Genomic DNA, 20,851 nt, shown 5'->3' with positions numbered 1-20,851 from the left:
AAAGCATGAAAATGTGGCCAAAATACTTAAATGAGATTGAAATTGCAAAGATTAAAGAGCTGGCTGAAGTGTCCTTGCAAACATGAGACTATGAGAGTCCTGAGGCCCTCAGACAATTTCATAATAAGCCTACAAAGACTAAATAAATCCATGGTCATTAGCTCCAAAAATCTGTTCAGCCTGGTGCTCTGGGACTGGGATTTAGACACCCATGCTCTTTCTAGAGCATCAGCATCAATCAGGTGGTGGCAGTTAGCTTTAAGCAAAGCCTGAGATATGGGGTCAAGGTATCTGGTTCTTCTCATCCATGGCCAAAGTTGAATGAAAATCAGTCTCCTTTCTGTTGGCAGAACCTGCTGGATCTCAGCCCCAGAATCTAGATGGCACAACTGTGGGAGAGCATCAGAGTCACCAGTCTTTATAAGGCAGGTTTTTGAGATAGGGCACCAATGAGCTGAGAAAAGCTGTCTCTCTCTTCTGTTGTCTGAGCTGCAGAAAATGAGAGCAGGCTTGTACTTCCACTGCTTGGACTATACCTTGTTACAGACATAAGAAATACCCTTCAGTCTTTAGTAGTGCTGTTCTTTTGCCACTGTTCACCATGAAATACCATGCCACTATATTGCTCCCACCAGCCAGGATCTTAAGACATGTAACATACGGCCAAAAATGCAAGACAGACTGTAATCTAAAAGGATTTTTCCCCCTTTTCTTTTTCTGTAGCTTCCAAATCAAGGTAAAAGTTTGTGTACTGCAGAAGAATGACTTTAAAAAAATAACATACATGGGGTTCCCTGTGGGAAGGAGGCTAGAGCCAGATAGTAACAGCGGTTTCAACTCTTGGAAAAGCAAACAACAGAAATAACATTGCTGTCCAGAGAAAGATGAAAAAGTGCTGACGGCAATAAAAGCCCTGTAGGTGTGAGCTGATGTCTGCTGTAGCTTCGTGGCCCACTAGCCATGTGGGATCCTGAGGCTTAATGCTGAAAGTCCTGTGCTGTGCATGTAGTGGTATTAAACTAAGCAAATTGCTGGGGTTTGCAGGACCAGAGTGGTGAATATGCAGTGTTTGGTTAACTGAAGGGTTACCCCAGGTGTTAGGACATGGGGGTTGGCAATGGGTCAGAATTAGTAGATGGTCTACTGAGACATATTGAGATCAGCAGCTGAACTTTAGTAAGGTCTAGTGGTGTTGTAAGGATCGCTTTTGTGACTGACTGGGGAGGAAAAGGAGAAGGAGAAAAGTTATTGCAGCCATTCTCTGGGATCTCTGGCTTGTGCCACTGACAGTTTGTGTTTCCCTCATTCTTCTTATGCAGGTGAGATGGACCAAAACCGCTGGCAGCGCATCGGACAAATTCCAAGAGACGTCAGTGCTTAACGAGACCCTGCGGATTGAGAAGATCCAAAGGCTGCAGGGGGGCCGCTATTACTGTAAAGCAGAAAATGGGGTTGGGGTCCCAGCCATCAAGTCCATTCGAGTAGATGTGCAGTGTAAGTCGTTTAGCGGCAACCCAGACCTTCCCACAGTTCTACTGCGTGTCTCTGCTTTGCTGCAGGGCCGGTAGGGAGCTGCATTGCCCTAGGACCACGCGCATCTCATTCAGGAGCAAAGGGACTACTGTGGTGTCCCCAGGGTCCATTTTCCCTAGGAGATCAGGTCCATATGGGAAAAAGACGGCTCTGCCTGTCCACGTGGACCACTCTTATCTAAGTGCTGTGATGTCTGTCACTGCCAGGGGTACCTAGCACTTGTGTGGCATGTGGCGTTGTAGATGGCTTCTGCTTTCTTTGTCTTAATTTTGAATAAGACTTGGTTTGCTTCTTGGAATAATTAGTGCCTCAGGTGCCTGGAGCACTCCTGAAACCAGTGCCATTGCTAAATACAGTGTGGTAGTAACAGAGCAAAAGATTCTGGGATACACCTGAGAAAGCTGTGTTGAGAAGGGGTAAACGTGAGGGAATCTGTTGAGGATCCCTTGGTTTCAGCAGTGGCTCAACATTCCTCTGGCTGCTTGCAATGCCTGTCTGTCTTGTGTCCTGGAGATGCCACCTTGCACCCCAAGATTTGGTAGTTTCTCGTGCTGACTTAATGTTTATTTTGGGGCTGTTGTGATCAAAAGGGAAGAAAAATAGACTTATTACATACCCCCTGTTAGGGGGAATTGGAGATTTAAAGTTTAGGCAACTTCTGAGGAGACTTGGCCTCTAGAGGAATATTATGATTCTGCTCATTGTCCTATGCTATCCACTGTTCCAGTTTCCTCCAGCTCTGTTAACACGAAATCCCTCTTCTCACTCACATCATCTGAGAAGGCCTAGCCAGCAAGAGGTTGATGCTAAAAAAAATGCAAATTATTATAAATTATAATAATTAGCTGGAACAATCCTAACCCATCACCCCCTGTTTCCAAGGCCCTTTTAGGAATACAGTCCTCTGTACTGAGGTGCAGTGTACAATAGCCTTCTGTAACGAAAGGAACTTGTTTTTCCCAGTCCTCAGTATGACTCCTTGCCAGGGCCTGTGTCTATAGGAACAGAACTGTGGCATGAGTCTCTCCTTACAGCCTGCAGGCATTCCCTTTACTTCTGGAGTGCAGACTGGAGCTAGAGTGATGTAGCATCCCATGGTCCCTCGTGCAGCTCTGACCTGTAGAACTATGGGGCTAATGGGGTGGCCAAGGGCTTTCTCATACTAACATCTACTCTGCAGATGGACTTGGTAACACACCTCTGTTCTGCTCACTTGGTTTTTGGGGAGGAGAGTCTATTTTCTGCTGGTATTTGCAGTAAGTACAAGGGAACACATAGGAACAGCCACAGTTTTTGTTGAACGCTCACCCAGACAACCTTCATCTGAATGAACCAGAGTTTGAAAACAAACCCCTCTTTTCCCTACATCCTGATTTGTCGTTAGAGGTAAGTAATCACTCTCATGTGGACCTTGGTGTCCTTGACAGCCAGGGCTAGTCCTCACTCATTCTTTTAGTATTAGACAGCCAGACTGTGTGGAGAGCATCATTGGTGCCAAGAGGATATCAATACCGAAGCACTAACCTGTGTAGCAAGTTATTCCTTTGCTCCAACTGTATGTTGAGTGAGGCTTTAAAGTATTGGCTAGGCACTGGCAGAGAGACAGCTGCCGTGTGGAGTATTTCCATGTGGGAGAGAGGGAAAGGAAAGAGAAAGAAAGAATGGATGTTTACAAGCTTATATTGCACATGAAACATCCCATGTGATCATCTCCATGAGCAGCCTTGGGCCAAATTTATCAAATGTGCAGCTCACTGACATCAGTGGCGTTACTCGTACATCAAGGACATGTATACCGTCGTAGGTCTTATTTTAGCTTTTCTCAGGAGGACTAGGCTTAGAGCTGACTGCTATTAAAGAAGGCTGAAAGATTTGAAGGGGGAAAGGTTTAGCAGGAAAAAGGAAGATATTTTCTCCGTGAGGAGTAGCTGGGAGTCAGCAGAACTGAATGGAGAGCATCTTCTTTGATGGGTAAGGGAAGTGTTTTGCCTTGCATCCTTCTGAGAAATGGGGCCTCAGAGGGATGCTAGCTACAGACTTGCTCCTGGAAAGTGTGAACAAATAAAGTGGGATTAAGGAATAAAGAAGGGGCAAAGAGGAAAAACTGTGTCCAAAGACCTGGTCCAAGAGAATTTGATGTAAAATTTAGAAATTTAGTCATCTTATGGACACATAGAGGAAGCACTTTATGGAGAGGGGACATTTTTCTCCACCTTTGTATGTTTTCTACATTTTTTTCCTATTTCTTTTTTTTTTCTTTTTTTTTTCTTTTTTTTTTCTTTTTTTTTTTCTTTTTTCTCCTTTCTTGTCGACATTCAGTTAACAGCTCTTCTCATCTCTCTGAGCTATGGTATGGTCAAGCCAACAAATCTTGTGTCCCATTACAAGTGCTGTCTACCAAGCATACAGCTCATTAAAATATGCAAATCCACCACTTAACACTTGTGATTCAGCACAGAACATACGTTATTTGCATGACACGTTAACAGGAACTCATCCCTGCTCCTCCACTTCCTTCCTGGGAGCCAGACTTACAAACTTGCAAATCTCTAGAATAAAACATCTTGAAAATTAGGTGACATGAGAGGGCTGGAGGTGATAGGCACGTGTCTGCGTCCTCTCTGCTACTGTGTGCAGAAGATAGTGTTGGCAGCACAAGGGCATAATGGACGCATGTGCTTCAGTTTTCTTGCAGTTGAAGATGGGGTCATAAGGCTGTTGAAAGCACAGGATTGTTTCACTGAGCTCAACAGACACTTTACAAGGCATGTTTAAGGGCATTGGGGCAGATTTCATTTTTAGAGAGCTAGCTGGTTCCATCTTGTAAGGTGGGATCTATACATTTAACCCTAATCAATCTCAAAGTGGTTCTGGAAGAAGGGAGATCCACCTCCTCTGAGGTTCTCCTCATGTTTCCTTGATGTTTCAACAGTGGTGGCTGGTGCAAAAGCCCCGGAAAATGATCCCCTTTTTAGCAGGAAGGCAGTCCCTAGGGAGCAGCGTGCCCTGGGTAGAGGGAGAAAGTATGTTCCCTGCAGAGCTATTACCTCCTCCTTGCAAGTGAAGTTATTGATAACCATTGTTCTGATCATGAGGGCTAGTGTCTGGTGCAGGTATGGTGAAGGAAGGAGTATTTTCTGTAAAGAGAGAAAGGAATCTGATCAGTTTAGAGGTGGATAGTAGGGGTGTATTGAGTAGAAGCTACTGAAGAGGGAGAGTCAGTGCAGACCTTGGAAAGGGGAAAATACACAGAGGATACTTTAATAGGAAAAACAAGGGAAATTGTGCACACCTGTCACTATGTTTTGCATCTCATGTTCCTGTGGCACCCCACCAGACTTGCTCCTATGTAGGACCTTGATCTTGACTTGGTTTCTACTCTCACCCCTTGACTTGAAGGTTTGTCATGTCTTTTGTGTCGGCATCTCACAGCCATGGGCTTAGCCCTGTGATTTCAGGAGAGCACTGAGAAGTGCAAAGTGGGAACAGAGGAAATGAGGATGGAGTAGAATTACTCTGGATCCTTGTGGCCTGTCACTGAAGTGGAGAATGGTGATTTGGGGTGTGGGATGTCTCTGAGGAGGGTTATACAGCCCACTTGTCAGAGAGGTGTGTGTCAGGCAGCCAGTTTACTGGAGGATCACATGGGATCTGTCAACCAGAGGGTGCTTTCTATTCTCTGAATGTTGTGTGGTGAGCGGGAGAATTTTGGCTTCTCCTGTCTGTTCCCTTTAGATACTGTTTGTGTTACCTGCCCTCAGATCAGCTCTGAACTCAGCAGTTGTCCTTGGCCAAATGTGTGGGAGCTTCCCCTCTCCCTTACGGCCCCTGGAGCTTCATCCACCCTGCAGGCTGTACAGGCAGACCAAGCTTCACTAACAACTGCTGCGGCCCTCCTTGCCTTCCTTCCAGATCTAGATGAGCCTGTTCTCACCGTTCACCAGACCATCAGCGATGTACGTGGCAGCTTCTACCAGGAGAAGACCGTCTTCCTCCGTTGCACTGTCAACTCCAACCCGCCAGCTCGCTTCATATGGAAACGGGGAGCTGAGACACTTTCCCACAGTCAGGACAATGGCGTGGACATCTATGAACCCCTCTACACACAGGTGAAAAAAAGCAGACCTCCACCAGCTTGTGATGAGCATCGCGGTGTGATATGGTGCCCTCTGCAGCGGATGGTGTTTCTCTCTGCATGTGGGTTATGATGCTGGGGAGAGAGTGGTGGGGTGTTCGAAGGAGCACTGGCTCCAGAAGCCGTGGTACCTTTTTCTGTATGCAGGTTCTCAGGGGGAAAGAGCAGCAGGAGGGAGCACGACAGCCTAGAAGTCCCTGGCTTGCCATCCCTTCCCCTTTTGGCATGCTCCCTGAGAGCAGACCACAGTTTCCCTAATGAATTTACATGACTGTTGGATGGCTGAGACTGTTCTCCAAGCAAAAAAAAAAATAAAATAATAAAATAATAAAATAATAAAATAATAATAATAATAATAATAATAAAGGCCTCCTCTACCTCTCAGTGCTACTTTTTACTTAAACAAGCACCCAAGCTGCATAAACAAGGGAAAGTGCTCCATATTTAGCAGTGTGAGCCCATGTCAGGTATTGCTGTGGGCTCGCTGAGGCAAATGATGAAGAGTTTTTCCTAATGCCTACAAGCAACAGTGGCAGCCACACTGCCTGGGCACTTTGTGACTGTCGTCCTGTGGCAAGGCGTCATGCTCTCTGCTTCCCCTGCTCACTTGTGCTGGACTTGTCCCTGCACAGCTGTGTTACCCCTCTGAATGCCACTTCCTTCACAGTCACTAGCCTGACAAAGCAGTGGGTGATTGAAGGGATTTTTCTTTTGCCAAAGCACCTTGGGCATGTTATCCTAAGCCATGCTATAACCCTGAGTATTCTTCAGATGTCAACCAGCCCTAGCGCTTTTGGAAGACCACTAGGCAGTGTGAGGAGGGGAGGGCAGCTCCCGAGGGTGCCCCTTTCATCCCACACACCATTCTACTCTCCTGTGCTCCCAAAGCTGGGCCCTAAGCACATTGTGGCTGAGTTTGATTTCTGAGCGGTGCCCCAGGCAACTTTTCAGTTAATGCAGTCGTGTTCATGTTTTATTGAAACGCGCCATCTCTGCAGGTTGTGGAAATGGGCAGCTGAATGGAAACATGTAGGGGGATTAGGACAGAGAACAGAGATGCTGGTTTGCAGCAGATTTGCAGAAATACTGTAGGTCAGGGCTGCTGTTTGGACCACAAGAGAGCTTTGCCTTGTCCAGTGCTATGCAGCATCAAAGCAGGACATCCCTGGCCTAAGAGGAAGCCACCATGGGCACTTCCAGCTTTTATTAAGTTCACTGTGATTAACAGGAGACACTGCTTAATGAGGGGATATCCTAGGACTTGAGACATTTTCTCAAGCTAAATAAAGCTTCCAGCAGAAATTCACTGTGGTGCTTCATTAACATGTAAAAGACCCTGGGTCCTGCAGCTCCTGTCAGGCAATGCTCCTGCCACCATGGGATGGGTGTTAGGACAACTCTGGGGTGGGTGTTAGGACAGCCGTGCTCACTCAGGCGTGCCTGAGTCCTCCTGCTCGCACCAGCATAAATCTGTGAGTTTGGGTTAAGAAGAGCTAAAGTCAGGCAAAACACACCCCTACAGCAAACCTTGCTGGAGCTCAAATCAGTTATGTTTAACAAAGCACCCTTCATAGGGGTACTGTGGTCTGAGAGTCAGGCCAGAGAAGCTGTTATCAGTGTCAGGTTTGGTTAGGCCTTCACAATAAAAAGGACGTGAACACTTTGCTGTTTAAGCTTTTCAAAAGTTTACACTGAAGTTTTATACACATTTACCCAACATTTACTAATCAATAAAATGGATACATACGACAGTGTAAGTCACCAGCTGACGTGCACATTGTAAATGCCATCATTTGTGTGGTGTAGCAACAGATCTCAGGGGACAGGACTTCCGTGGGGTTATTGGTCTCCTAGGTATTTATCTTTCTAATTTACTCAGTTCAGATCCTTGTTCTCCATGTATTAGCATGCCTGAGCTCATCGCCCAGTCCCTTGAGGTTGTCTCAAGAGGATTTGTCGTGCTGACACCTTCTCACATTTGCAGGCAATTACGGAATGGTTTCTCCAAAAGAGATTTAGACAAACACAAGGAGAACAGCAGCGACAAGCTGTCATGGGAAGACATATGAGTTGCAGGGTGTGCAAACCACAGGATGCATCTCAGAGCTTTCCGCATTCCATAAATAAAAATTTACAGAACACGTCTATTGTTAATTTAACAACTTTATTCTGTTTCTACATGCCAGTAACTGATGGAGTGCTAGCAAGTGATTTTTGTGTTTGTTTGTTTGTTACCATAGTACGAGAAAAGGCTATCAAAGTCAGTGCAGACACTCTGGATTTATGCCAGCATAAATGAGATTAGAATCTGGAAAAAGGAGATCAGAAAGGTTGGGGAGGGTTATTTGAATATTTTTCTGAATTATCTTTTTTTTTTTTTTTCCTGCACTGCAATTTTTTAAAGCTTAACTGTTAAGCATGTCGTATTTAGGCCAGCATCTGCTCCCGTTTACTTTGGTTTTGCAATGTTGAGACCCCACTGACTTCATTTGGGCTCCTACTGACATCTCGGCATGAGATCAGGGCCCGTTCTTGGACGTTCAAGGCTTTTCGCGTTCTGTGAGATGATTCTGACAGCAGTTGACAAGAAATTATGCCTAGACCCATTCAGCGCTGCTTTCAGGTTATATGACAGTCAGTTGCTGGGTGTTTTGAGAAACCCTGGAGGTGGAGCTATCACTGCAAACTCTTCGTGTCTCCTTTGTATAGAGCTAGAAGGGCTTGGAGCCTGCACAGTTTCATGGTGTTTCAGTGGTTGTTGCTGGTAGCCTTTGGGCCAGGGGATGGACTCGCAATGAGGAGCTGAGCTTTGTACACCTGTGTCTTTCCTTCCCTCTTTCCTCCCAATTCCCAGGGTGAAACCAAAGTCCTAAAGCTGAAGAACCTGCGGCCCCAGGACTACGCCAGCTACACATGCCAGGTGTCCGTCCGCAACGTCTGCAGCATCCCCGACAAGTCCATCACCTTCCAGCTCACAAACACCACAGGTAATGTAATGGCCTGCTGAGCAGCCATTGCCTCTCCAGGCCTACAGTGATGAGAGAACCACTTCGAGTTCACATGTGTGGCTGCTAGGGTTGTAAATCCTTAATGCAGAAGTTTTGTGGCCAGGAATACTTCATTTCTTCTAGCTGGTGCCTTGGCCGCTCCTGCTGTGTGATCATTGAAGCAGACTACCTGTAGGTGTTGAAGTACAATGTAGTTTTTAATCCAGATGCTGTTTTATTTATTTATAATTCTAAGTGACTTTAAAAATAGATTTGATACAGTCTGGAGCAGGACAGATGCTGCAGAAGTCCTTACAAATAATTCATTCACGTGTGATTCTGGCCTGGTTTGCAAGGCTGCGCTCAGAGCGCCTCCCAGCCCAGGGGTCCTGCTGGTGCCAATGTTTCTGGAAAGCAAATATCTCCATTGCCTTCCCAATAATTAAATCTTACAACTACACACATGCTGATATCCATGCTGGCACTGCCTGAGCATGCCTCCAGTTGCGAACAAAATCAATTTGGTGCCTATTGCTTGACTTGCAATAACCCACAGATAGCCAAAATCACATACCAAACACTTGCAAGGACCTGACTGCAAACTGTACATTTAACATGAAAAAAAAAAAAAAAAAAAAAAAAAAAAAGCATGACAAAGTCCCCACATATGTCAAATATTTTCAAATAGTAAGTAAATGTCAGGAAATCGCTTCCGGCTCTGGGGTATTCCATGATCAGAAAGAAAGGCAATGTAGTTGTTTGAATTATTCACCTCTCTCTAATGTAGCACAAAGCAGTTTGTATCCCTGGTGTCATCTTTGTGCAGTGGAAACAGAACTCTTTTGATGTTGCCAACTGTTGATGGGATATTGTTGATACTGTATAAATTATGTTTATTGATCTGACTGAGCCCAGGGTGCTGAACAGTAGTTGTTTCATTTTATGTGGAAAGAAGAAAAATAATAAGCTTAAGAAAGTGAAATATAGCTAATGTTGGGAAAAAAAAATAAATTCTTCCTGTGGTAAGATCCCTGTGAGCACATCTCAGGCAGCTCACATCACTGCCTGAGTTTTTCTCAGGAGGAAACTGTAGAGAATGCAGGAATATTCCCTTTAAAAACCTATGCTTGAGGTGTAGAAAGGGATCTCAGGCAGCTGTTCTTTCATGGTGTAGCTTTACATTTGAAGAATTAAAAATAAATAAATAAATTCTCTCCATACCCTGTTCCCCCCTGCCAGCCCAAGCACATGGAAAGTATCCTTCATTTCAATCCAATCCCTTTACTGAGTTAACAGGGAAAATGTATTTTCAAGTTGTTGCCAGATCAGAAGCCAACATATGGCTGAATTCACACCAACTTCTTAGGGTACTTACCAAAGCTCTGAACCTGGCCCATGTAGCACATACATCCAGTTTTTCTTTCATGTTATTTAGCTGTAAATGCATATTTATACACAGTTACAGTGGAGCCTGACACCACAAACTCAAAGGGACTATGGTATATATGTTCCTAGCAAATTGTATTAAAAGCTACCCACGAAAATTAAGCTGGTGTTACACAGAAAAGAGGGTTTGTGTTAAATAACAGGAGCATATTTAACATGAAATGTTATCTGGCTCACTTACCCTGTAGGTATTGTTGTGTATAGAAAAGAAAATATTTAAAGAAAAGTCTTAATTCTCTCCTTTTTTTTTTTTTTTTTTTTTTTTTATATAGATTCCTTCTTTTCCTCTTGTGCTCATGCATTAGCAACCTCCATAGCCTCAGCTGTGCCCAGCATGCTGAGCAGCTTCTCTCAGGATGCCTTTGCCTTTGTAACTGAGGAGGGCCCAAAGGGCACTGAGGTGCATGGAAATTGATCTCTTAAATATTTATAGACCCAGCCACAGTGGGCTTTGAGAGGAGCCGGTGGGTCGTGGCATGTCAGGCCAAGGGAATCTGCTCCTCCAGTTTGTTTGCTCTTCCTTAGGTGGTTCGCTTTGGACAGACCACAGTCTGCAGTGTGGAGATGTGCTTCTCCCCAGCTCAGTGTCAGCAGCATGCCCCTTGCAGCAGGCAACCAACTCTCAGCCTGCAGCCTTGGTGGGAAGGAGGTTTTCCCTGCTCCTGCTCTGTCCCCCTGCCCTTGTGTGGCTCTGGAGCAGCAGGTTGGGTCCCACAGAACCACGGGGCTGGCTCAGCACCGGGTTGTCATCGCCTGCTCCGATAAGGCTGGGCTGATGTTTTCCCCTTCCTTGATTTCTGAAAAATTAAGCAGCCCAGCTGGTTAATTTTCCTGCAGTTTTACTGCAGCAAATTGAACTTCAAAGGGAATTGAAAGCGACTCTTTGTTTTTAATGGTCCCCTTGCTTCTCGGCAGACTCCGCCAGCAGGTTTTCTGAGCCAAGAACAAAAGGAATTGCCACAGGTTACAAATAAATGAGATTCATCTCCTGCATAACAATGTCTGCGGCATGTTAACCTCTATCTGCTGACAGGAGTGGGAGTGGGAGCCTGTGCAGGCTGCCACAGCCAGGGCTCCGTTTTGGGACACGCTTTGGGAACTTGCTGCCTCAAGCTGAGCGGGTGGCTGCTTTGCAGTTTGCCTCCCTCTCCTTTTGCATGCACACACAGCCTGCCCTGAGGCAGTGCTTGCCCAACCTGTCACTTCTTTTCCATTTTGCCTTGCCCAGAACGTGTCACTGCTCAGCAAGATGAGTGTTGGTCAGATACGTGCACATCAAACAACACAAGATCCTGAAATCTTAACCAAAGCCTGCAGGAACTCTGGTTCCTGCTCCCCAACTCTGACATCCTCTGTCTCAACATAAGCTGGTCTCAGTCTTTCTATAGCTCTGAAGGGGATGTGAGGATGTCCCCGGGCAAGATGCTGCATCTATCAGCTTGTCTGTGCCTTTATCTGAGACTTGTTCAGTGTTAGAGGGCAGGAGCAGCTACTGGTATCAGCTCCCATTACCACAGAAGTGTCCTATCCAACCACAACCTGTTGAGCTGCTGCCTCCCCAGGCTTCACCACATCTCATGAAACCAGCCAGCACCCAAAAAGGGAGCACAACTCTTTGTGTTGCTGCTTAGTGAGCATTAAACTTCAGACAGTTTCCAAGAGTCCAGCAGAGAAGCCTGTTAAAGGCTCTGTGTTCAGGCCGTGGCCTCTCCGAATTCAAAGGCTCCAATACAGGTCCCAAAACAGCCAGTGCAGGTGGCAGAGGAGTTGCCTTCATCCAGAGGCACAAACTGGCTACATCTAGCACAAATACCATGTGCCATGGCCAGGGAGAGGACACTGGGTTTGGTGCACCAAAACAATATTCCATCTTAGAGATAGTGGTGCAGCTAAATTATGGTGCGGGTACTGAGCGGAGAGCATTCCTTGCCTTGTTTGTACAGGCTGTAATTCAGAGATCCAACAGCAATCCAGCACAGCTCATTAACACAGGGTCCGGGGAGAGGAGAGGCAGAAATAATGATGCTGTTAAATCAGGCTTCATGAATATGGAACATTGTCTTATTTTGCATTATTATGGCTGTTACTTAAAACATACTCCCCGCCTTTGTGCTGGGGACCGCTACTTTCTCAGCGCTGTCTGGATGGAGCAAGCGATGATGCTGACAAGGGCTTTAAAAGGCTTGTCGTGGGATGAAATGGAGAATACAAAGGGAGGGTTTTTTTGGATCAGTTCATGGAGGGGGATGTAGTGAGAAGGGTGCAGAAATAAAATAAGCCAAAGCTACGTACTAGGTTATTCAAAGGGAAGGTTGTCTAGACATTTCGAATCATTCCCAGTTGTTCAATTGTGCATGAAAAGAGCATCCCCGGGACTTGGTCTATAGTACACAGGTCTATACAAGATTGTGTCTGACACCTGTGGAGTTGCTATTTGTGGTCTGTTGTGGTGCAGACAGGTTCTGGTCCTCTGTTTCAGGCTCTTAGTTACCCAGGCCAGGTGCATGGTGAAGGCTTTGATGAACAAATCCCAGGAAGTATGAAGCTGTGCACAGGTGAGTGGGTGGGTCCTTTTTAAGCTCAGCAGTGTCTCTTGGTCCTCTTCCAGCTCCACCTGCTCTGAAACTGTCAGTCAATGAGACATTGGTGGTCAACCCCGGTGACAACATCACTATGCAGTGCTCTCTGACAGGCGGCGACCCACAGCCAGAGGTGGTTTGGTCTCACTCTCCCGGCCCGATGCCTCCCAACAGCCTTGTGCAAGGAGGCAACCTCACCATCTGGAGGATCCGTGTGGAGGACTCCGGCTACTACAACTGCACAGCCATCAACAACGTGGGGAACCCAGCCAAGAAGACAGTGAACCTGCTGGTGCGGTGTAAGTTGCTCTTTTTCTTGTAGCGTGGGTTTTCTGAGTGAAGGGGCCAGACTTGCATTTCTCCTGACCGTTCTCGTACAGCTGAGGGTGAGTGTGATGCTTAGCAGAGATCAGTATTCTGGAGAAGATATAATGCAATCTTCTCTGCTCCCAGCCTCATCCCAGGCTGTAGTACTGTCCTGGGCTAGAAATGATTGCAGCCTGCCAGGTGTGAGCCCTGGGGATGTCTTGCACGAGCATAGCTGCGGAAGGTCTCAGGACACATTTTGAACAGAGATGTTGCCCACCAGAGCAACAGAGGGCTGTTATCTTGTGCCATGTGAGACACTTTGCTCTCCCTAAATAGTTTTGCACCTGTGTTCATCCCAGCCATGAAGAATGCCACGTTCCAAATCACCCCTGATGTGATCAAAGAGAGTGAGACCATCCAGTTAGGGCAGGACTTGAAACTCTCATGCCACGTGGATGCTGTCCCCCAGGAGAAGGTTGTCTACTCCTGGTACAAGAATGGGAAGCCAGCCAGGTTCTCAGACCGGTTGCTCATCACCAGGAATGACCCCGAGCTCCCACCTGTGACCTGCAGCTTGGAGATAATCGACCTGAGGTTCAGTGACTACGGCACCTACCTGTGTGTGGCCACCTTCCAGGGAGCACCCATTCCTGACCTCAGCGTGGAGGTGAACATCTCCTCAGAGACAGGTGAGCCCCTCTGTGGCAGCCGGGGACCCTGGGGGAGCTGTTGGCATCACCAGCTGTCCCCAACCCCCATCCCCCCATCCCACAGGTTTAGAGCGTGATGGCTCAAAGAAGCCACCAAATTCTGAGGGAAGAAAGCAGAGGTGGTATTTCAGTAATTTTCAAAAGTCCTTTTGCTTAGAAGGGAATAAAAGAGAATTAAAACTCTTTGCTTTCTTTGGCATTGCTTATGAGGAACATCCCTTTTTTTCAGAGCTGTGTCCAGAAGACTGGTATCATCAGTTGTAGCAAGTTCTGTGAAGAACTTTAATGTTCACAGGATTGTAATTTCAGTCTGTCTTGGGCACTCTCTGCAGAAGCCCATGTGTTATAAATGCCTCCTCCTTTTAAATTGAGGGTCAAAACTTGGTGAGGACAGCACTAAGCTACAGGTGCGTTTGTGGGTCACTGTGGGGACTAAAATTCAGGGTCTTAGGGCTGTCTTTTGGCTTCTGGAGAAGCTGGTGGGTCTAGCTCTGCCTTTCAATACATCCATGTCACCCTGAGGGTATGGCACAAAGCAGCATCAGGCTAGTTATCTGGTAAGGGCTCTTGGAGGCAATGAGCTGCCCATGGAGTTTGTCCTGAATCTTCATGGGAAGTTTGTCCTCAGTCCTTGGTTGTGCTGAACCCATTAGTCAGGCTGGTCCCAGTGTTGTTTCTGGACCTTGCTTGCTTCAGCACCCCAGCAGAAAGTGCTGTTGTACTGCTTTGAGGATTCAGGACCCCTCTGTCTCTCAGCAGAAACACTGGGACCTGTCTGTTCCCCAAGGGACTGCGCCCACATTCAGCAGGAGCCTGAGGACTGAGCCACAGACCTGATAAATGTCAGTGGTGGTGCTCCCTCTGCTACCAACCCCTCAGTCCTGGTGCAAACCTGGGTCTCCCAACCTCGTGTGGCTGCCGCCGCTGGGAGCAACCCTTTTTGCCCAAGATCACTAGATGGCAGAGTGCAGTTGTGTTTAACACTACAAGGCTAGGAGGCAGCAAAGGGCCGGGAGCCCCTGGATGATCCCACCAAAGAGCTGGGCAGGGTCTGTTGGTGCAGGTATTGACCCAGGAGCCAGCTGGCCACTGGCACTGGCAGCTGCTCTGAGCTCTGGCCCTCCTGGTGGAGGTGAGACCCACATGCTCACATGGGTGCTGCTGCCAGAGGGGGGCATTTTAAAGCCTCCCTTCAGCAATCTGGTCCAGCAGAGCTACTTTGTGATTGAGGGAGTGAATGCCATTGTTCCTGCTGGAGCAGCCCTCCAAGCAGCGTGGGCAGCAGCTGAGGCTGCCCGGATCACGGCATCCCCTGCAGCAGTCACTGAGCCACTTCCAACACATGGCTCCTAAATAAAAACCCAGTGGATTTTCTGCAGAGTGCAGGATAAGTGCAGGAGAGCAGCAGTGGCAGCTTCATGTTTCCCCATCAAACAAAGCCTGTGCTCACCAAGGTGGCAGCTTCCACTGAGTGCCTCCAAGGAGACAAGCTTTAATTAAAAATAAAAATAAAATTCCAAATACAATTTACAGCTTTTCCCCATGGAGAAAATTGCCTCTCGCCAGGTGAATGGCTGCTGGCGGTGTCGGCACCAAGAGCACTGTCGTCCGTGGCGCTGCTCAGGACAGGGAGTGATGAGGTTCCCCAGCCCATGGGAGAGTTGCAAATTGAAAATGTGGCCTCCCTGTTGCACAGGGAGGTCACTGCTGCAGGAGACGGGGCTGGAGCCATCCTAAATCTCTTCTAAAGCTGCTGTGGGCTGTAACATGTGCAATTATTGTAGCACAATCTCCTTTGCTGGAGCTGAATTGAGCTAATACAGCTTGTTCTGGCCTCTGTAGTCCTTAACTTTTCTTTAAATGGAAATGAAGTACGTAGCCCTTGTGGTTATGGAAGTGACAATCCAAGTGTTGCCACTGTCATCTTGAAGGGCTGAAAGAGGAGCTTTCAGAAAACAATTGCTTCCATAGTTGCTTTAGCTGAACTGTTAATTCTGAAGCCTAATACAAATAAAATGTCAACATAGCATGTTTTTTGCCATGAGCTTCCCCTTCCTGGGAAGGGGTACTTGGTGGACTTGGGGAAATGAACAACAAATTTCTTCCCACTGAAACCTCTGCTCCTTTTGGCTGCAATCCTTGGGTTGCTTTTCTCCTGTTTGTTTTGTTTGTTTGTTTGTTTGTTTTTTTGGTGTTGTTTGTGGTGTGTTTTTTTTTTAGCTTTGTTTATCAGCAAAGTTTTGTTTCCCAGCTGATAACTGGGTATTTCTTGAGTGTTGCTGTGCCATCAGCTCTAGTCCCCACTAGGCAGCAGTTCTGGCTCAGTGAGCTGTTCTCAGTCTGGCCTGGAAGGAGGCACAGAAGTGATATTTACTGGAATTCCTGTCTCATGTGAGCCAGAGATAACCAGCACATGGGTATCTCAAGGTAAAGTATACGGAGACTATGGGTGTCTGGCAAGGCAGGAGGTCTGCAAAACACTAATCCTATAAATCTTGGCTTTGGTCTCACCTGTGTAAGAGGACTAGGTGCCTTGGTAGATACAACTTCTATTTCTGTGTCAAAAGTTTGCAGTTCTATTTGGGAAATTCACTGACCAGAAATGGAGACATGGATCAAAGAGTTTTTTGATATGGGGTTCGTCAGTGCTAGCCCTGCTGCTGGAGAGCATTTTTCATCCAGAGAAGTGGGAGCTGGGTGGATGTTCAAGTAAAGCTGGCACTTTCCATTGGCATAGGGGTCTATTCCTGGAGAAGCTCAGGATCTTCCTTGGTGCCCTGCAGCTTCAGATCCTGTAGAATGATTTACATGGGCACTGTGTTCCTGTAGGGGTTGCACTGGTGTGACCAGAGTCAAGTTAAGCAGCTCTCAGGGCTGTTGGTGTGATGCAGACACAGGCATCTCAAGAATGTTCCTCACGTGCTGGAAACTAAGTGTAAAACCAGTCCTTTCTTATCTCCCTTTTAGTGCCACCAACCATCAGTGTCCCCAAGGGTCAGTCCACCATCACCGTCCGGGAGGGCTCCAGGGCTGAGCTGCAGTGTGAGGTGCGAGGGAAGCCCAAGCCACCCATCATCTGGTCCCGGGTAGACAAGGAAACCCCCATGCCTTCAGGGACAATGACGATGGAGACATACGATGGGAAGCTGCGCCTGGAGAGTGTGAGCCGAGAGATGAGCGGGACCTATAAGTGTCAAACAGCCAGGTACAACGGCTTTAACATCAGACCCCGGGAAGCCCTGGTGCAGCTCAACGTGCAGTGTGAGTATAACCATACGGTCCTGGGGCGCCGGTCTGAATGCCTGTGTGTGCGTAAGCGTGTGGGCTAAGCATCTCTGACACACTGTGCAGCTTTCAGGCAGGGCTGACCTTTCTTACTGGGCTGAGCCGACACGTCTCTTTTGTCTGGGGACCTTTGAGCAGTTTATATTTAATTGGCTTGGCTGCAGAAGGCAGGGGCAGGATACTGTGCAGGCAGTGTGATGCAAGGGGTGTTGTGTGTGTGTTCGTACACGATGCTTCCCATTTTCCTATCAGTGGGTGACTGCAGAACAGCAGCTTTGCAGGGTGTGCATTTGCGTGCGTAACATACGTGCAAAATATCTTCAGGGCATATTAATAAGGCTGTGAAGTCAAGCATTCAAAAGACAGCAAATGAATGGAAATGACACCACTTCTACCTCATAATGCTTTGTGCAACTAAGTTCCCGCAGCTGTCACTTCTGGACATGCCTGAACCATTTTGCCAAAAAAGCGGTGGTAGGCAGACCCTACTATGGACTGCATAATCCCCGTCTCCATGCAGCAAAGCTATAAGCAACAGAAAACTGATTCTTAGCGTGTGGTGTATTGAGTGATTTCGGTGCTGGGTAACACTCGCAGCTCCGCTTGGCAGTGATATCTGTGTGTAAAGGTGAGTGTGGAGGGAGGGATGCTGCTGGTGCCCGCATTGGGTGACCGCATCCTTTCCCCACAGCAGTTCCCACCTCCAGGTAAAGGAGTGCTCTTGTGGTGTTGAGGTCTGTTTCGACATGCTGAGGGCAGGCAGAAGCAGAGGGTCTGTGCTGTCTCCTTCCTGATTTTGAATCAGGAAGGAGAGGCAGCAGGGTGAAATGGCTCAGTCTGGAAGGAGCAGTGACTGCAGGAAAAGCCCTCCCTTGAAGACCTCATCCTGTTGGGATAGCAGGATGGCTGAAATCCTCTGAGCTACATGGAGCTGGCAGGTGTGGGATGGTAGGGAGCAGGTTAATTTGCACCCAGGCATGCTGTCTCTGGGCTGTGACTGCAGAGCATCCACGCACAGCACAGCACAGCAGCACTCATTAGACACGCTGCCACACTCCTCCCTGGCTTGATCCCCGGGGAGAGGAGAAGCAAGACCGGAGCAGATAACCTGTCTGCAGCCAAGCAGGCACACTGCTGGCTGATTCAAGCTGGTGGGAGCACAGCAGTAACAAAGATATGCCAGATCCTGCAAGCACTTTGCATATTCAAAGAACCCCCTTTTAAAACGATCAGCATTTAGGAGCATGTCAGCAGCTGAATCGCAGCACAGGGACAGAGATGCAGATTTCTGTGAAGGTAAGTGTGGATGGAGAAGCTTCCCCTAAGCAGAGTGGACATGGGTGTTCTGGTTTAAGCTGTTTTAGGAGGCAGGCTGGGAGAGGCACAGAGCAGGAAGGGTGACTCTTTCACCCCAAGAACTGATGGGAGATGCAACAAAATCTCACTCTAGAGCAAAGAACTATGAGATCTGCTGGTGTCCTCAGTTCAGAGGTGGTGTTTGAAGGCGGTGTGGTCCCCACTGCCTCTCATTGCCCTTGCAGAGGGAGGGGCAATGCCCAGCCTGGGCTGAATCCAGTTTTGCTAAGTAGTCTGGAGGGGAAGCACAGCCCTGATTCTTGGTCTGGAGGGGGAGGACATGACTCCCTGAGCAATAGATTGTAGGTAGAAACCAGAAGCTGTTTTGGGGTGGAGCCCCAAATGTGACCCACAAGAAGGCAAAGATGCAATGAACTTCTTTGTAAAGAGCAACTCAACATATTCCTCCTATTGCTCTTCCCAAGGCCAACCAACACTTTGTTGTGATCTAGCCCAGGTAACAGCGGCATGAAAAACAAACCGTGGAGCAAGAAAGTAGGGCAAGAATTGCCCCCATCCCCTTTATATCCCTTTCCCCTCCCCTAAAAAAAAGCCAACAACAAAGAGCATAGTCCCTGCTTGTGCCTCTCCTCCTTGTTCAGGCAGCTGGAAGGTGCTGGGTGTGGCGGCGGGGGCCGCGGTGGTTAATTGAAACGCTGCTCTGCAGCGCGGGGAGCTCATTAGTCTGCTCGCTTGCTCTGGAATTCTCATCTTGTCGGAAATGGGGATCGTGTGGCTTCTGCAGCCTCCGTGATGAGCGCTTCCCACCGGAGAGCCTGCGCGGGTGACGCGCATCCATGCGGCCGCGTGCGTGTGTGTGTGTGTGCATGCGGACGTGCCTCTGTGTGTGCCTGCGTGAGCTCCCTTTGAACCGGCTCGCTCAAGGGAAGAGCGAATTCTGGGTGATAATGTGGCTGTTTCTCTGATTTGCTCCAAAGCTAAAGTTGCAAAATCAATACAGCAGATCTGATTAGATGTCAGAACCTGTTTCTGTGTTTCTTTTTTCTTTTCTTTTTCTCCCCTCACCCTCATGCATATCGTTCTGTGCTGTAGCAAACTAGCCCACAAATAGGCTTTGCCAACTGCACTGCAGTATTGGAAAGAGAGAGAAAAAGAAGACTAAAAGAAAAAGTCAGCTATCACCCCCCCCTCAAAAAAAAAAAAAAAAAAGTTTTTTTTTTTATTTTTTATTTTGCAAGCAGAAAAACTTATTCTTCTTTTATCTTATAGGCAGTAATTTTCTATCATCAGCTCTCTGACAGGCTGGATGGTCTGTTCCCTCGACTTCTTGGTCTGAACTGCAGGGGTTTGGAAGATTAATAAGTTTGTGAAAGTCCTTGCAGCCTCATAGCTCTGTGGTTAAGATAAAGAAATGTTATATACTGGTTAGAGCGAGACATTGGGCTTGTCGGAACTCCTGGGAACCTAGCTGCCACACGGAGCGACAATTTCTTGTCTTTTCCTATATCTTTAAAGCAGGAATAAAACTGATCTGTCTCTTTGAGGATTTGTGAGGCATAATAAACACAGCACTTTGAAATCTTGGAACAAAAATAGCCATGGAAGGGCAGAGTACTGTTGTTAATAATATCGATGCTATTGTTAATGCTGTTGTCAAGCCTTTTTCCAGCATTAGGTACTCACTCAAGAAAAAGTCCCAGCAGCAAAGTGAATCTTCTGCAGAGGTGGGTTTAAAATCAGGACTGGGTCACCCTGTGTAGATGAGATCAGCATAAGGTTGTAAAACACATACTGGGCTTGCAAATGTATGGCATTCTGTGCATTTTGGTTTACAAAGTATCATTTGAGCCAATATGTATGAAAGGAGGAAACAAAAAAAACGTGTATGTGTGGATCACTGAAAAGGATGTTACCTGGATGCAAATTTAACAAGTATATAATAGCAAATTGAAGAAAAAATATATATACCCATATCCTGAAAGCCTGTTTAAAATAGCATTTCCATGAATTACAAGGAACAGGAGTAACTCTAAGCTCTAGCCTTTGCAATAACTGGCCTTTGAGAGGACTATCTTATCATGGTGATGTTACATTTGCTTTCTTGGAGCCTCATATAACAGTGTGGTATAAATTTCAGTCCCAGTACGTAACCCTGTTTGCATGAATGATATTGTGTCAGTCCTGAAGGCTTGTCAGTCCTGACCATATCATAAACTGCTGAACAGCTCTGTCAAAGTCCAGCTCAACCCTGCCCGCCTCATCACACTTAATCCTTGATGCATTGCCTTCAGTACTTTCCCTCTGATCTGTTTATCCTCACAGTACTTGCTACTTTTCTCAGGCCCTTGCTTGAGGGGAGACTATCGAACACCTGAATAGGTTCTCTCTCTGTGGCTAAACAGCAAAAACTGATAGCGGGGAACCTATCTTCTCTACTGAGAGATGTAATTAGTTCACCAAATTCTGTTTACTGGATAAGCAGACTTTTGCTGGTGCCATTCTTATCTTTGGCAGAAGTCTTGATACCTTTAAGTGCTCACAGAAAGAAGG

General features: G+C 47.1%; 1 protein-coding gene across 1 annotated transcript in view; it reads left to right on the top strand.

The window, feature by feature from the left end:
• MDGA1 (MAM domain containing glycosylphosphatidylinositol anchor 1) overlaps nucleotides 1–20,851 on the top strand; it is a gene marked incomplete at its 5' end in the record, with an annotated part of 132,499 nt that overhangs the window by 47,248 nt on the left and 64,400 nt on the right. The window contains 6 exons of the mRNA XM_082755484.1: nucleotides 1,320–1,494; nucleotides 5,446–5,642; nucleotides 8,523–8,655; nucleotides 12,710–12,979; nucleotides 13,349–13,678; nucleotides 16,667–16,960. Of these exons, the coding sequence (XP_082611610.1) occupies nucleotides 1,320–1,494; nucleotides 5,446–5,642; nucleotides 8,523–8,655; nucleotides 12,710–12,979; nucleotides 13,349–13,678; nucleotides 16,667–16,960 (1,399 nt within the window). The remainder of the gene's footprint in view (nucleotides 1–1,319; nucleotides 1,495–5,445; nucleotides 5,643–8,522; nucleotides 8,656–12,709; nucleotides 12,980–13,348; nucleotides 13,679–16,666; nucleotides 16,961–20,851) is intronic.

This window comes from Aythya marila, assembly GCF_965140915.1.
Source record: "Aythya marila genome assembly, chromosome: 3".
Classification (NCBI taxonomy): domain Eukaryota; kingdom Metazoa; phylum Chordata; class Aves; order Anseriformes; family Anatidae; genus Aythya; species Aythya marila.
This window is presented reverse-complemented; position numbering and strand designations above follow the sequence as displayed.